Raw genomic sequence first — 15,860 nt, 5'->3', positions numbered from 1 at the left:
GAGAAAGCAAAACTTAATCAATAATATTAGCCGTCTCTCCCTGGGGTAAAACACCTGTGCTTTTGGCAAACTTTGGCGATTTGATTTTTCTGGCTATAAAAAAAATGCCTTCGATTGTGTTACAATGTCATTTTTAGTAGGCCTACGTTTTGGGAAATTGGTCTGTATCACGCTCGGCTGGGTCCAGTCTAATTTTGCAGCACGTGAGCTAACATTGTTATTTAAAATAATCTGTGGTTTTCTTTCCTTTTTATCCTGGATAGATACAGCAGTCCTTCACGAACCGAATACTATTGAACTTAACTGTAGGCTTAATTTTCTTAATTACCGTAATTTTTTCGAATAAATAAAATAACTAATAAGCGCCACATGCATGTAAACAATAATTATTATTGTAACACATTCCATTCAAATAAAATAGTTTAACAACCAATGAAAATCGAGTATTCACGATCCTTACGTCATATCCTCTGCATGTCAACCATGTCAAACAGACGCTGTTTATTGGTTTTTGGCTTGTTGCCGAGATAAGAGAGCATGCTGTCTTCTGTGAATTGGCGACGTGGAATGTTATGGTAAATAAGTATAACATTATTATTAACAGTTTATTGGTGTAAACTATAGTACAGTAAATATATGTATCATAGGTTATTAGTTGTAATTTAACTTATCATTATTGACTTTCTTTCGTTAATTTGTAAATTATGGCACCTATCGATCATCTAGCCTCTAGCTAGGCCTAACTAGGCATGGGCGAGGTCTTATATTATTAGCAGAGCCAGAGAGAGGTCTTATTTTTCTTCCCGCCGAAGACGTGTTCGTGAGGTTGACATACTTCTAGGGGATTAGGGACCTGGCCCTGGGTGTACTCTCACCTGGTTACTTGATTATTGATACATATAATAAACCCCATAGTCATGTAATGAAGTAGATAATCTAGCATTCTGTTATGCTTGTGCGAATGCACATATTGTAAAACTCGATTCGATGTTTTTATTAAAGCTGATTGAAACCATGTATGTGATCTAATTTATATGTAATTTAGACTAAATTAATCATAAAGATTTTAGCTTTACAATGGTACCAAGAACGATTTTTAAATCACAATATGTAAATCGTAATAGTAAAATGAATGTAACCCACTTTTTGAGTTTTTCGTAGTTTCGCGCAAGAAAGTCGAGATATTCGCGATTTTGTGCAAGACATCACAATATGAAAATATCGCCCGGTGAGATCAACAAACAACAAAAAAGTTACTTACACGGCACCGATAGGCCTATAAAAACAAGTTATCACTATCGAAAAATGTATTACATTTTATAAATCATAAATCTTGCATCAATGTTTCGCCAAAATCCACATAGTAAAGACACCAGGCCTAGTTAACCAGGCCTATATTTGGTCCGGAACCGTTTTACGACTAGGCCTAGGCTAGCCTAGTACTACTAGCCTAGCTAGTAAACTGATGATAATATCCATACCATTTCAAAACAAGTTTGTTGTGTGAAACTCGGTCACTTTCAGTAAAACACCAAAACAATTAGGATTTACATACAATAATAAAAGAGACTTCATATTGAAAATGACTCCATTATTTTTTATTCAGATAACAAACAAACATGTCAATCGACAAAAACCTTTGTAATGCTTCGGCGGCATAGCTAGCGCGCAACACAATGCGCCAAGCCATCGCTCTACGCGCTACTGTGATGCGCGGTGTTTATTTCAACAGGTACCATTTTGACAGTCGTTCGTAACCAGATTAGTTACTTTCAAATTGTAGAATATTGACGGTCCAGACTGAATATAGTGTTCATATTTATAGTATATACCAATAATTAACCTATCTATCGGATTTCGTAAAAAAAACGCAAAAACGAAGATCTTCGTGTTTGGCAGTCAAGCGTTGTGTTTCCAAAAACGAAGATCTTTGTGTTTGGCAGTCAAAGTGTTAAGTGAAATCATTAGTTCTCAACTTTGTTTATAAAGTAATTGAATGCAGATGTTGGTGAGGAAAAATAATCTGGTCACTAGATATACTGTATGTTGTACATTTAATCTGGGCCCAAGGAGTCCACAGTCAGTATTTAAATGTAGAATCTGTTATTTTTTGTTTTTATTTAACATTTTGACCCATTAGTTTTTCACTAATTTCTTACACATTTTAAACTCATTTATATCCCAATTCTATATTTCTATATACATATTTTACTACTACACCAAAAACTAGACATGCTTTGAAAATAAATATCTTATTTTATCATTTTTTAATTTATAGAAAGACGAATGCCCCAATTTACCAGCTATGGAGGGCTGAAGCGAACACCATCTGTTCTGCAAGGCTATGGTGTTATTATCAAGCATCTGGTCTCCGATCGCCATATAATAGTAGTGACATTGCAGCATTTTTTTTAAAAACCACAATGATCATTCATTACATTGATGTGATGTTATATTTTCACAGAATCTATCTGCTATCATTATACAAAATGTATGCTTATGACAGTTTTAACATGGAGCATTTTTATTCACCTTGCTTACTTCTTGAGAACAATATCGATTTTCTCACATCTCTTCTACTAATACAGTTTCTACACCTGTAGTAGAAAAAAGTGGATATGATTATGTTAGAATGTCTCACTTTTTTAAATACAAAGCTGCCATACAAACTTAATAAATATTAATTATTATAAATAAAAGTAAAGTAATGTTGTAAATAATTGATAAAAATTTGGTAAACTTTTAATTAAAAAATGTAAAAATAAAATGGTATGAATTATTCCTAATATTAATAAGGCTCAGTTTAACTTTAAAACACAAGGTAGCCAATCGATACAGAAGGCTATACCAGGTTGGTTACCGGCGTATTTATATTGTACAAGCCAGTTAGGACTAGCCTAGGCCTAGTAATAAACAGCTACCTAAATCTAGGCTACCACTTTACTCACTCCTCCTAGGAATAAAAACCAACACATCAATACCTACCAATCTCGTCCTCGTCTCAAATGTAGATTCTGCGAATTCATATGCCTTATCCTGATCCCAGTAGTCTGCGGCATCGTCGAGTAGGGCCACTCCACCCTCCGCTCCACCAGCAGGCAGCCTTGGGTCGTTTTCAAATACTCCTCTCCAGTTCACGGCAGTAAGATCATGCTCATCTTCGGATGATGTCGAGGATGAAATATCACTATCCATTTAATGGATATTGGATAGTTATAGTAAAGGCCTATTGTGCTGAAGCTATCAACCGATCAAAAAGTTAAATGGCGTCCATACAACAATGAAAAGACATCGAGAAAATGTATCTAATGCATGCGTATTATCGGTTCGTATAATAGCTTGTGGCTGAATGTTTTCGGAGAAAATGAGTGTGAAAAACAGAATTAAAAATAAATTTTTAAAAAAATGTCAAGCAGATAAGTAAATATCGAAATAGTTTTGGCTCAGTGGACAATTAACCCAAAAATTCCTATCTCCTCTGTACAAAAGTTTCCACTTGTGACATTGCAGGCAGATTTTTTTTCCATTTCTTAGGGCTGTTTTCTATGCTTTATCGTCATCTACGAAATGTACTATTACATCAGCAGTATGTAACAGATACTACTATACATGTTGAACACATAAAAATAAAACTTTTTGGAACCCTTTCATATCCTCTTCAATTCCATTTCTGTCTAGTAGTGTGTCCCCTGGGCCTTTTTTTTTTAATGAGGGTGATCCATCCAGCTATTGCTGATCATTAGGGACCCTCAGAGGTTCACAAGACAAGCATACATGAGTGAGTGAGTGGCCGAGCGGTTAAGACAGTGGAACCGTAATTACGTAGCCATAACATCGGCACGGGTTCGAGGCTCACTCACTCACTCCATGGTTCTGGTGGTAGAACGAGTCTTCTCGGATAAGGACTATAAACCGTAGGTCCAGTGTACACATCTAGCTCGTGTGCACTTTAAAGAACCTAGTACATCTTTCGAGACGAGTAGGGGGTTACCCCGGTGTATTAGTACATCACAGCCACTGATCACCAACTGGGCCCTCTGGGAGACCAGTCTTTGACTGAAGAGGTTACCCAGTATAAACATATATTTCAATCAATTCAATACACAAGATGCTCTACATAAACAAAGTCTTATTACAAGTCTTTGGGAGTGGAGTAATTTGGTCCTTAGAAATCCTGACATGTGACGGGAATTGAACCCAGGACCCTTGGAGTGGTAGCCAAGCATCATAACCACCAAGCCACAACTCCACTCCTACTCCTACAGTGTAGCCATCAGACTAGACTACTGTACCAGGTATAACCTCTTTCATTTGGGATTACCAAAAACCACAAATCTAATGTGTGTGTTTTGTTTTCAGAACCTGTGAATAGGCCTAGAGAATATTGCCTCCAAAAGAATTAAAAAAGGAACAGTAAAGGAATCAAGATTCACAATGCCTCAAGTTGCCCAAAAGACATCAAAATCAAGAAGCGATACTGCAGTATGTCATCACACCAAATGTGTTTTTTTAATTATCATTCTCAAATATTTTAAAGAAAGTCCAATTTTGTTTGTTTTTGCTAGTTTTTCTTACTCTTGCTTCGGTCATTTGTTCTCAATAGTAATTCTATATTCTTCAATATTGAAGAAATTTGAATTAGGCCCACGCCTACCAAGAGTGAAATGGACCAGTACACCTACTCTACCTACCCTACTCTTCCAAAAGATGCACTGGGTTCTAATGTGTACAATGGACGTCCAGTCCTTATCCAAGAAGATTTGTTCTAGCGTGTGTAACATCTAATTCCACATAGCTCTGATCTTCATGAAATAGCGCTATATAAATGTTGCATTATATTTTGTAATATTTTTTATACAGGTTCAAGGTACAAATGACAGTAGCATTGTAAGCAAATGTTCAATGGTAAGCAGAGGTTACTTCCAGGATGAGTTTGTGGGTCACTTTGTTGCTAAGCAATCCAGAAGGTCATCTTTAATTAATAGGGGCTACTATGTCAGAGCCAAAGCCCTAGAACATGTATTTAAGTCGTTCTTCACCTGGTGCAAAGGAAAAGAGAATCAGGTAAGTGACAAATAGGCAACTATTCATAATTTGTGGTTTGTGATGTGCCCAAATATGGTGTAGTGATGTGACGTCTTCACATTTTTTGTCACATAAAGTTTGATAGTGTAGACAGAGCTTTAGATAGATGATGGTCCCTTGAAACACAAAAAAATGAAGGTCAAAATATTCTAAATTTAAATTTGCCATATCAAAGTAATATTAAAGTTATTCACTTTAAGTCGAAAATTCGAGCCAAAAACAACAATTTTACGTAATTAAATGCTAAATTAATTTGATTACATTTTTTCTGGATAATCGTCCCAAGCAAAAGTAAACAAAGATTTCAAACCATGAGTATACATTATGCATGATGCTAATTAGGATTGTTTACAACTCGTCACGGATGAGAAGGTGTTTTCACACAGATCGCAAGGAAGTTTTATGATTATGCATACAGAGTAGCCAAATAAGCACGTTGCATTATGAGATATGTTTTGATAGAAAACTTTGACTGGAAGTATTTTTTAAGCAAAAAAACGTCTGTATTTCAGTTAAATGATTTTTTTTTCGACTAATTTTTGGTAAAAATTAATAACTATTATGATACTTCAAAATGACCCACTTTTTTTCGAAATCTTTTTTTTTTTTTTTTTGGAATTTGACAAAGGGACAATACATCTTTAAATAATAGAGTATAACACAAGTAATGAAAGGAAACCATGATGTTGATCCATTAAAGAACGAATGTTGAATCATGGCTTCCCTCTTATTATTTCAATTACTTTTTATACTAATTTGTGTAAGTGACATTCATGCTCCTCTTTTCCCACTGTGGTTGGTGCAACTGATTTCCGGTACTGTATCTAGATCTTCCAAGTATCATTCATAATATATGGTAAAACAATATCACATGTATTTCAAATGTATCGCCTAGTAATATACCATAGACTAACCCCTAACCTTACATGGTACAAGGACCATATGTTATACAAATTAGATGTATTACCAAATACTTGGCAAATATTGAAGTATGTGGAGATACAGTACAGCACTAAGAATGAGTAGTTCTTAGCTTAGACTTTAGTATTGCTCATTTGCACTTTTGGCTTTATGAGATAACATTATACCTCACTACTAACACTTGATATAACTGATCCCTTGATTTCTAACCACATTATTTATGTTCAGGTTATTTCTCTAGGTGCCGGATTTGACTCTGCATACTTCAGATTGAAATCAGAAGGATTTTTGAAGAACACCCAGTTTGTCGAGGTCGACTTTCCTGACCTTGTTCGCAGAAAGGTCGCACTCATACACAATGATCCCAACTTAAATGGACTTCTTGAAGATGGGTTGAAGATTCCAGATAAAATTGAGAAACTAAAAGGTAATTTTAGAAGTACTCCTAGTGTAAATAATCTTTAATCAACATTTAAAATTTAGAATTTGAACTATGGTACAGTATCATATCAGATTTACAGTACATCCCTTTATGGAAATCTTTAACACTCTATGAAGGTATTTATACTGCTACTGATGCACTCCCAAACCAGATGGAATTGCCAACTCTCTCTCTCAGTATTTGTATTTTTAAATTTAGAAAGCATTGATTTCTAACACCCCATTTAAACTTACTGGGGTGCCTGTATTTAACACTAACAGAACTCATGTTTGACCATGGTACTGTTACACTCTAGACTGTGTAATCAAACCTAATCCAGGTAATCACCGCAGCCCAGAGCAGGCCTAAGACTGGAGAGTTATTACTCGATTGCCTACCCAGGGGCATTCATAAATATGCAAAATGAGAGATTAATCAAGTTGTTGTCTTGCTTGCTAAATAATGATACTTTTTTTTCTAGATGTGTGCCCTTTATATTGCTCACAAGACTATCACATCATTGGTTGTGACTTAAAACAAGTAGCCAAGTTGACATCTTGTCTGGAGCATTGTGGGATAGATTGTCAACTTCCAACTTTAGTATTATCAGAATGTGTCATCACTTACATGGGTGCAAAAAGGTGAGTTTTCTTGAATTCATATTACAACTTATGATAAGGACATGTCTATGTCTATACACAATGACAAGGGCTGAGATGAACCAGTACACTGGGGTAATCTCTTTGGCTTTTTGAAGGATGCATGGGTTGTTTTATAGTGCACCCAAGCCAGATGATATGCATATTGGACCTCCTGTTTTAAGTCCATATCCGTCCGAGTAGACAGATGAATGAGTGCCAATTGATGGCAGCATTCACCACTATAGCAAGGCATGGTATTTTCGATGGAAAGGGTAAAGTTTAATAATAAATTAAGACCAATATTTATTATCAAAATGGTTGTCGCAAGGCTGGTTGGTTTTGGGAGATTCCATTGTCAATAGAAAATCATTAATTTTATTATTTTGTATAAACTCTGAATTGTTTTACTTTTTATAGTTCAAATCCAGCTATTCAATGGATTGCAGAATCATTTCCTCATGCAATGTTTGTAACATATGAGCAGATCTATCCCCATAATGCATTTGGCAAAGTAATGTAAGTACACTCCTAATATGGTCATGGTAACTATGACATTTAACCCTGTATTGCTACTGTAAATAAAATGATTGGGTAATTCACCTATACCTCTTACACATCGCCTAATATTAAGGGTCTTTCACACTTGTTCCGGTCAGTCGCCAGCAAATCAAATCGAACGTCAATGTTTCCTTTACAACCAGCTATGCACATATAGATTGGCGGATAGTCGTGTGGATCGTTGAGTAAATGAAACTGTGACGTTCAATTTGATTTGCCGATACTGGACAGGAACCGTTCTGGAACAGATGTGAAATTTAACACATTAATTTCACACCTTCTTAAAATTACTTCACTAAGAACATCGTAGGGTTGTTTATATAGGTTGCGAACTCCCTACGAAGTTCAGAACGTAGCTCATTGAAAGTTGTTTATTGAGGTTACGAAGCCAAACAATGGAACCTACGAAGCCAACAACGTAGCCTACGTTCTATCTACGAAGCTACTTCGTAGGTAAAGTTGCAGTACTTTCTTTCTGTACTGTAACTCCGGAATTTACACACATCATACAAAATACCATATGCCCTAAAGTCCGAAATTTTTCTAGGCGATTAAGTGACGAATAAATTAATAAATTGTATTTTATATTATGTTGTTTTACTGATAGCATATATTTATGTTTTTACATAGGTGTAGCCATTTCAAAAAGATTGGTTCGCCATTAAAAAGTATAGAAAGGTATCCAACACCAGAACACCACAAACAGAGGTATTGTACATTGGTAAGATATACTGCTAAAGAATAATATTTCTTGTTCAGTTTGGAATCAAGATATAAATTGACGGAACATTAAGTTCTGATTTAATATGAATTCACCAAATTGTGTTTATTTGCGAAAGAAATTTCCTATCTAATAAATAACTGTAGGCCTACCAGTGGCTGATTTATGATACACAACAATTATTAAATAACAGAGAGAAATGTCTATCTATTTGTATATGAATGTAGTAGGCTGTTATTGATTAACAACATATATAATATACAATTTAACAGCACATTTGTGACTTATAAATAGTTTTTATTATATGATAGATTTTAATTTGTCGCATCATCCTTAATTTTCAATGCTGTGGATTAGCATACACCTTGTATTAAAATAGAAACCTTAATGCTGTGAATTTGGTATGGTATTTACCATGCTAATTCCAGCATTATGGCTATTCATTCATGCATTCATTTTCTTTATTTTGGATAGTACATCTATAAACAAATCCAATAAAAAACAAAGAGAGAAAGCGCTCACTGGCTAAACCCAGGATTCCCAGAGCATAAGCTGTTCAATGCAACTCAGTGTTGGAGGGGCATTTAGAAGTGCTAAGCCAGGCACGTTTTCCCCCAGCATTGCTAATTCTTGTTTTTTTTTTATATAGGGATGGGCTAGCAGCGTATATATTGATATGAATGAACTTTACTGCAATATTTTATCTCTAGAAGAAAAAAATAGAATTGAAGATTTAGAATTATTTGATGAATATGAGGCAAGTAATTTAAGTAATTTAAAGTATGGAGTTAGGGTAGCCTAGTGGTTAAAACACTTGACTATCATACAGAAAGATAAATTTTTTCTGCGAAGTACTAAGGGGGATAAGCCGGCTTGGAAAGGAACTGGCCACAACACCACATAATACTAAGCGGTCAACTCATTACACTATGATATGAATGAATACAGGACTCGCCTTTATTTGGAAAAGAAAATATATCTACAGCATAAGTTGCATAAGTAAAAAATATGTCTACATGTTTCAAAATCTGCATGTGTTTACAGAGTTTTGAGAGAATATGATTGGTTGGAAAGTTTAACATGTAACATTTTCATTTACAGGAGTTTCATGCTAAGTGTTCCCATTACATGATATGTTGTGCATTCAATGGATCTTGTCAGGAGCTCAAGTCACAAATTAAACCAGGTTTGTACCTGTTGTATTCTGTTCTTCAAAAATGTAAAACATGTTAAAAGCACTGCATAATAATTGTCAATTCACACAAAACAACACAAATTTATCTTGTATCCCTTCCAAATTTTTTGGAAAATATTTCACAACTATTTAAACGAACAAACCCAAAATTAATTGGTTATTATATTATCGGAGATATTCCCATTTTATGAGGCATAAAATAGAAGGTTCGTAATTGAGAAATGTGTAAATGAGAAGGTCGACTGTACAGTAATGTATAAAAAATAGTAATTATTTTTTTTTCAAAAGTATCAATTTTTAAAATTAAGATTATATTATTTTTTCAAAGAAAATTCATCAAGCAATAAAGAAGAAGTAAATGATGAAACACTGTCCATACCTAGTTCAGTCTACTCGTGTACTCCAGAGGGAGCAGTCAAACGATATGGCCACACAAGTTCATTTGTAGATGCAACTAAAATTGTTATTTCTGGTGGGTTTGGAGTTACATCTAGCGGTCATACAAAGGTATCACAAGTCCATGTCTTGGACACTGAATCCAGAAACCTGTCAGAGATTGAATGTGAAGATGCAGATGCAATAGGTTTGTATCTTTATTTTTTGGTGAGACGTGCGATTATGGAAAAATTAAACTAGCTTGCAGATATCCTAACCTTTGACTAAAAATAAGGGGTCAAAATAAGTAACAAAATAGACAAAATGCAAATAATTTTTAACAAAAAAAGTGAAATATTGTTGAATAATAAAGCTCTACTTCAATCTTATGAGCACCTACATGATCGTGTTTATACCTATACTCAGAAAATACTTCTAAAATTTTATTGATTCACAGAAATAGTCCATTCTACTGATTTTGGATAATAATTTTTTAGTGAATCAAAATTTCATATCTAAATTATTTATATATATTATAATCAATATTGTTCTTTTTTATATCTTAGATTGTCGAATGCACCACACCTTAACAAGACTAACAAACAACCAACTACTTATTTTCGGTGGTAGAAAGTCTCCTGCGAAACCTTTAAATAACTCCTGCATCTTTAGTATATCACCGGACGGCAAACGCTACTCATGTGAATCGATTCGGTGTTCTGTAGAACCAGAAGCACGCTGGAGGCACTCATCAACACTGATGAATATATCTGGAAGTAAACAGGTTGTAGTTTATGGTGGGAAGTCAACGAAAATAGTATTTGGTGATTTGTGGTTAATGGATGTTGAAAGCAAAAAGTGGTCTGAAGTAAGCTATCCACATTTCACAACAGTCATTGTTTAAAAGGACACCTTTTTATTCACTGCAGAAAAAGTAACATGCAATTTAACATAGAAACTGGATGCTAAAAATCTATTATTACCTATTTTAGAAAAGATTGTTTTAGTAGTAGTGGTGAAATTTGCCTGCTGTCTAGTTTGGGTGCCCATAAGATTTTCAAGAGCTAGGCCTTGTTAGTCTCTTGTTTTAAAAGTCTACTTCAGCAAAAATGATGGCTACGGGTATGTAGTTATGGTCATCTTCATACAGCATCAAATGGTGTGAAACCTGCTTTAGTCGGCCTAACTATTTTATTCTTTGCATTTTGTAGGTGGCATTTCCCCAGCCTAGGCCAACTCCAAGGCACTCGCACTCATGCTGTGTGTGGGGTAGTCAACTCTTAATAACAGGGGGTTTGGATAGTAATGAAGATCCAGTTGGTGGTATAGCATTCGTGAACACTGTTGATTGGACTTGGAGTACATTGAAGACATCTCAGGAGATTCAACCAAGGTAATTACCCAGTCGGCATTAGCCAATTGGGTTCTGTTTTTCTATTCAGCCTGTTTTTTCTTTCTGGCAACAATCTAAAATGCTACTAGTTTTAGACGACAACTTTGATTTCCTTCAAAGTTGTTCAGTATGTACCCTTCCCATTTATGTGGTGTTCATAACTTGGGGTCAAAAATCAAGATAACTTGGTCAATAGTAAAAGTAGCGAAAGTTCCAGTTCAAGGTCACAAAATTCATCCAACTGGGTTCTTGTTCTATTGAACATATTATCTCTCTTTTTTTCCTTTTTTTTTTACATTTATTTTTCATGATTTTAACCATACTAATACATACTAATTTAAACAAATGTTTGGTGTTATGTACATTTTGCTTTAGATTCTCCACAATTTGTTCCCATCTTTTTTATAGTGTAACCTCGTATATATTCTTCATAATTTGAACTGTTTGGATTATTTTTGATTCGATATAATTACTTCCTAGGTATTCACATACCAGTCATGTTGTCAATGACCAGTTACTACTTATTGGTGGTGTGGGCTTATCTCCAGTAACGTTTGGTATAACCTCAATAAATCTTCTAAATGGATTAGTCCTTAACTACTCATTATCGGTAAGTGTTTTATATATTAACTGAAATCTATGGACGATATAGCCAGTTAATTTTCGTTCTTGTTCATATTTCCTTTATGCTTAAGTTTCAAATTGACCAGAGCTGCGTCCAGGTCCAGCTACACACATTTAAAACCCTAAAAAGGAGCTTGTCAATTCATTATAAAAGAGTTTAAGGGATCATGTCAACACTATTCTACTGTAATAAGGCAGTACATACATTTTTTTCACTGCAATAGCATTTAGTTTGTTTCCTTCAAAGTTTATGAGGCAATCATTGCAATAAACAGTGTGTGTGATTACACAAAACAACCTTATATAATAAATGCATAGACAGGTTAAATTATAAACAAAACGTAGTTACTGCAATTTTACTGCAGTAACTACATTGTGTTTGACTTTAACAGTAAAAGAATTACAAAATCTAGGCAATTGTACTCATATCGTGGTAAAATGTTCTTTCTTACAGACTGATGAGAGTCCTGAAAAACCTATTATGCTTTTAAAGTTCACGAGTGAGTTTTTAAAGGATGAAAACAAACTTGTAGTGTTTGGTGGCGGTGGAAATTGCTTCTCCTTTGGTACACACTTCAATGCAACACCTATCTGTTTAGACATTAGCAACATTGTGTCTTGACATTGATGTTATGGTAATTGATGAAACCTTATTAAGTATGACAAATATCATTTCAAGCTGTACTAGCTACATGGGTGAAAAATGTAATGCGTTTATTGTTATTTATATTAATGAATGTTGAATATTTTCATGAGATGACAGATCAATCTTCCAATGATATAACACACCTACTGCCCTGAAGTATTGTAAATATAATTATTTGAATCACTTTAGTTTTAATCATTAACAATAAAATCATGGTTGGTTTTTTGGTATGCATTGGAGAAAATATGTGGACAACCGACTGACTGTTGAATATCACCTTCAATGCAATGAAAATACAAATTCTGTTAAGAAAACAAAAGCATTTAAAAAAAAAAAAAAAAAATTAGGATCATTTAAATCATTCTATTACAATTATAAACAAAATTCAGATATTACCAGGTTTAAAAAACAAAACAAATATTTATTTAAAAAAAAGTACACTGCATTGCGTATATTCACCTGCCCACACTAACAATGGAATAATGTTTGTTGACTCGTCCATTGCTTCTTCCAAAATGCATCAACTGTTACAAAATCAAATCAGTCAATTGGATTTGATGGAATTGTCCTTGTGGTGCTCTGGGTGAGCAAATTAACAGAATGTACTGTATTCATATACAAGGTTATATATCTTGGTTGGAAACTGTAGGTACTTGTTGTTTTCGTAATACTTTACTTGTGGATGTGCGTGGGTGACAAAAGACTACACTAACAAGGTGTTTATTTTTCCAACTCAACTATTTATTCAATAACTGTCATGGCGGATGGCACATTATTAAGTGCCCACATGAACAATCATGGCAAATGCTGCACTCAATATACTACAGTACTGAAATTTTATGATTATCCATGGCTGTTTTACTCTACGTTTTGCTTTACATTTGGGAACAACTTTGTCAGTAGCATAAAGAAATTTGGTTTTAAATTTGTCCTACATTTCAGTAACATCATCTGATAGTAAAACAGTCTTATAAAAATCACCAAATTCCTCTTTGCTTCAACCAAATCTGTTTTTATCAGTTTTTGTTGACATTGCACACCAATAATATTGATTACTAATTGATTTATCCCAATTTCTGTACCTAAAAGGATTTTTTTCGCTATGACTTGAATGCTGATGATGGTCTGTAATTTTATCTTCACGATGCATATTTTTTCTAGATGACCTGCACTTTTTCGCCCCAATGATTTAGCTTATTACATTTATGGCAAGTTGAGCCGTTCGGCGGACATTCTCTAGTAGAGTGAATTTGACATATAGCTGATTTTTGTGTGTGGTGCCTCAAAATCATCTAGTTGCTTATGGTACATGATTGATGCCTCATGTCCTCTAGCTAGAGTGGTAGCCTCCTCCAGTCTTTATTCCTGCTTTATTGTTAGAAGCTCCACTTTAAATATACAGTAGTTCCTATAGGCATTTGTTCAATAATTCTGGTTTCTTTTTCTGGTTCCGTGAATGCACATTTTTCGGCATGAAACTTACTTGTAATGTAATCATTTGATCTTCTCACCCGGTTATTGTAGACATTCTTGAAATGCAAACACTTGATTGTGGTTCTATTTGTTCTTCAAACGTTTCCCAAATCGTGTTGATATTCCTCTTTCCTCTGCGTTTAGACTGCAGTTCAATTGGTAACTCTCTTTGATTTATTCGTCACTTAATCACCTAGAAAAACTCTGGACTTTAGGCCATATGGTATTTTGTATGGTGTGTGTAAATTCTGGAGTTAAGGGTCATTCACATCTGTTCCGGAACGGTTCCTGTCCAGCATCGGCAAATCAAATCGAACGTTTCCCAAATCGTGTTGATATTCCTCTTTCCTCTGCGTTTAGACTGCAGTTCAATTGGTAACTCTCTTTGATTTATTCGTCACTTAATCACCTAGAAAAACTCTGGACTTTAGGCCATATGGTATTTTGTATGGTGTGTGTAAATTCTGGAGTTAAGGGTCATTCACATCTGTTCCGGAACGGTTCCTGTCCAGCATCGGCAAATCAAATTGAACGTCACAGTTTCATTTACTCAACGATCCACACGACTATCCGCCAATCTATATGTGCATATGTTATCCAGGTACCAAAATGATCTGTGGAAACATGTATTGTTGCATATTCAAGATCTGACTCTTTAATGACCAAACAACTTTATATATGTGACCTGCTACCACGAAATGGCTGTAAACTCGTCCTTCAGCCAAAATTAGTTTTTAATTGGAAGCCAAGTTATGCTAATTTGAAAAGTAATCTTACTATCAAAATCTGTTCATTAACCTTTGAGTAAAACGGCTTTAAAGTTACACCATACAATTAATATAAAATGTAACCGGTTGACTACATTCACACCTTAGCAACGACCACTTCCCATGGGTGCAATGACATTTTTTCCCCGGGGGATGTGGTGGCCATTTTTAAATTGGTAAAATAAAAGTATAATAGGGCTCATTTCTTGAATATCCTATTTGGGTGTTAACCTATAATATCCTATTTGGGAGTGTTAGTAACCTATTAAGTAGAAAACCAATAGCTAGGGTAGGGGTCAGGGTGGGTGAGGGGTTATGCGGGGGTGGGGAGTGAGGTGGAGAGATATCATTGTCACATAAAATTATGACTTTACGTTCTGTTCTCCGATGTTCCCATGTAGGTTGCAGAATATATACTGGATGAAGGTGGGTGTAAGAGAAGATGGCAGGTTATAGAGGAAAGGTATCGGATTGCAGAAGATTAAGCTTATGTACAACATCCATTGACAACTGTGATGATGATGAACTGTATTACTCTTTAAAAATCACAATTATTCCACAAAATATACAAAACTTAACAGCACAATCTCTGTTATTTATTGTCATCATAAACTTTTATTTACAGGGTACACTTATAGAATTTATTCTTCTTCAGTAGGTTCTTCTCCACCTGGCATAGGACATGTTAAGTCAGCTCTATGGTCCTGTGCGCAGTACTGCCTAATGTTCTTATATAAGTACCACTGTCGTTTATTTGCAAGGCCGGGTGGTTTGAATGGTTGAGGCAGTTCCAGTGGTGGAACTACACTATCTACCTTCAATAGTTTTAGAATCTTCTCCTCTGAATCAGCAAAGTCTGGGCATGTGACGACACCAGGGTTATTAGAAGAAAAACTGAGATGGTGAAAGGTATAAATCCCAACTACCGGTTTAAAGTAACCGGCAAAAAATGATTTCCAATTATACGTTGGTACAATGGATTCTCCATCTTCTGTTCCAACAAGCTGTGGAATATTCACTACAGCATTGGTGCTGGAACG

At 34.9% G+C, this 15,860-nt stretch overlaps 2 protein-coding genes across 2 annotated transcripts in view; both read left to right on the top strand.

Annotated features, from left to right (window-relative positions):
* The window catches only part of LOC144839155 (uncharacterized), a 60,936-nt gene extending 45,660 nt beyond the window's left edge, over positions 1 to 15,276 (top strand). Inside the window, exon 16 of the mRNA XM_078694470.1 lies at positions 15,222 to 15,276. Within this exon, the coding sequence (XP_078550596.1) occupies positions 15,222 to 15,276 (55 nt within the window). The remainder of the gene's footprint in view (positions 1 to 15,221) is intronic.
* Positions 514 to 13,975, top strand: LOC144839462 (tRNA wybutosine-synthesizing protein 4-like). The gene is made up of 14 exons (XM_078694826.1): positions 514 to 575; positions 4,360 to 4,482; positions 4,861 to 5,064; positions 6,235 to 6,433; positions 6,909 to 7,068; positions 7,486 to 7,584; positions 8,257 to 8,347; positions 8,997 to 9,104; positions 9,449 to 9,533; positions 9,871 to 10,125; positions 10,484 to 10,785; positions 11,129 to 11,310; positions 11,791 to 11,920; positions 12,389 to 13,975. The coding sequence occupies exons 2-14, from the start codon at positions 4,435 to 4,437 to the stop codon at positions 12,554 to 12,556; spliced, it is 2,031 nt and encodes a 676-aa protein (XP_078550952.1). The 5' UTR covers positions 514 to 575; positions 4,360 to 4,434; the 3' UTR covers positions 12,557 to 13,975.
* Positions 15,277 to 15,860: the final 584 nt, after the last annotated feature.

The sequence above is a fragment of the Antedon bifida genome, chromosome 4 (genome assembly GCF_963402885.1).
Source record: "Antedon bifida chromosome 4, ecAntBifi1.1, whole genome shotgun sequence".
NCBI lineage: Eukaryota > Metazoa > Echinodermata > Crinoidea > Comatulida > Antedonidae > Antedon > Antedon bifida.
Note: the sequence above shows the minus strand (reverse complement) of the source record. Positions and strands in the feature narration are given on the sequence as shown.

Bases quoted from the DNA above. Each gene is read 5' to 3' on its own strand.
- LOC144839462 (XM_078694826.1), top strand. From the start codon at position 4,435: ATGCCTCAAGTTGCCCAAAAGACATCAAAATCAAGAAGCGATACTGCA. The intron at 9,105-9,448 runs GCAAGTAATTTA...TTTCATTTACAG, and splicing joins AATTATTTGATGAATATGAG to GAGTTTCATGCTAAGTGTTC. The intron at 9,534-9,870 runs GTTTGTACCTGT...ATTTTTTCAAAG, and splicing joins CAAGTCACAAATTAAACCAG to AAAATTCATCAAGCAATAAA.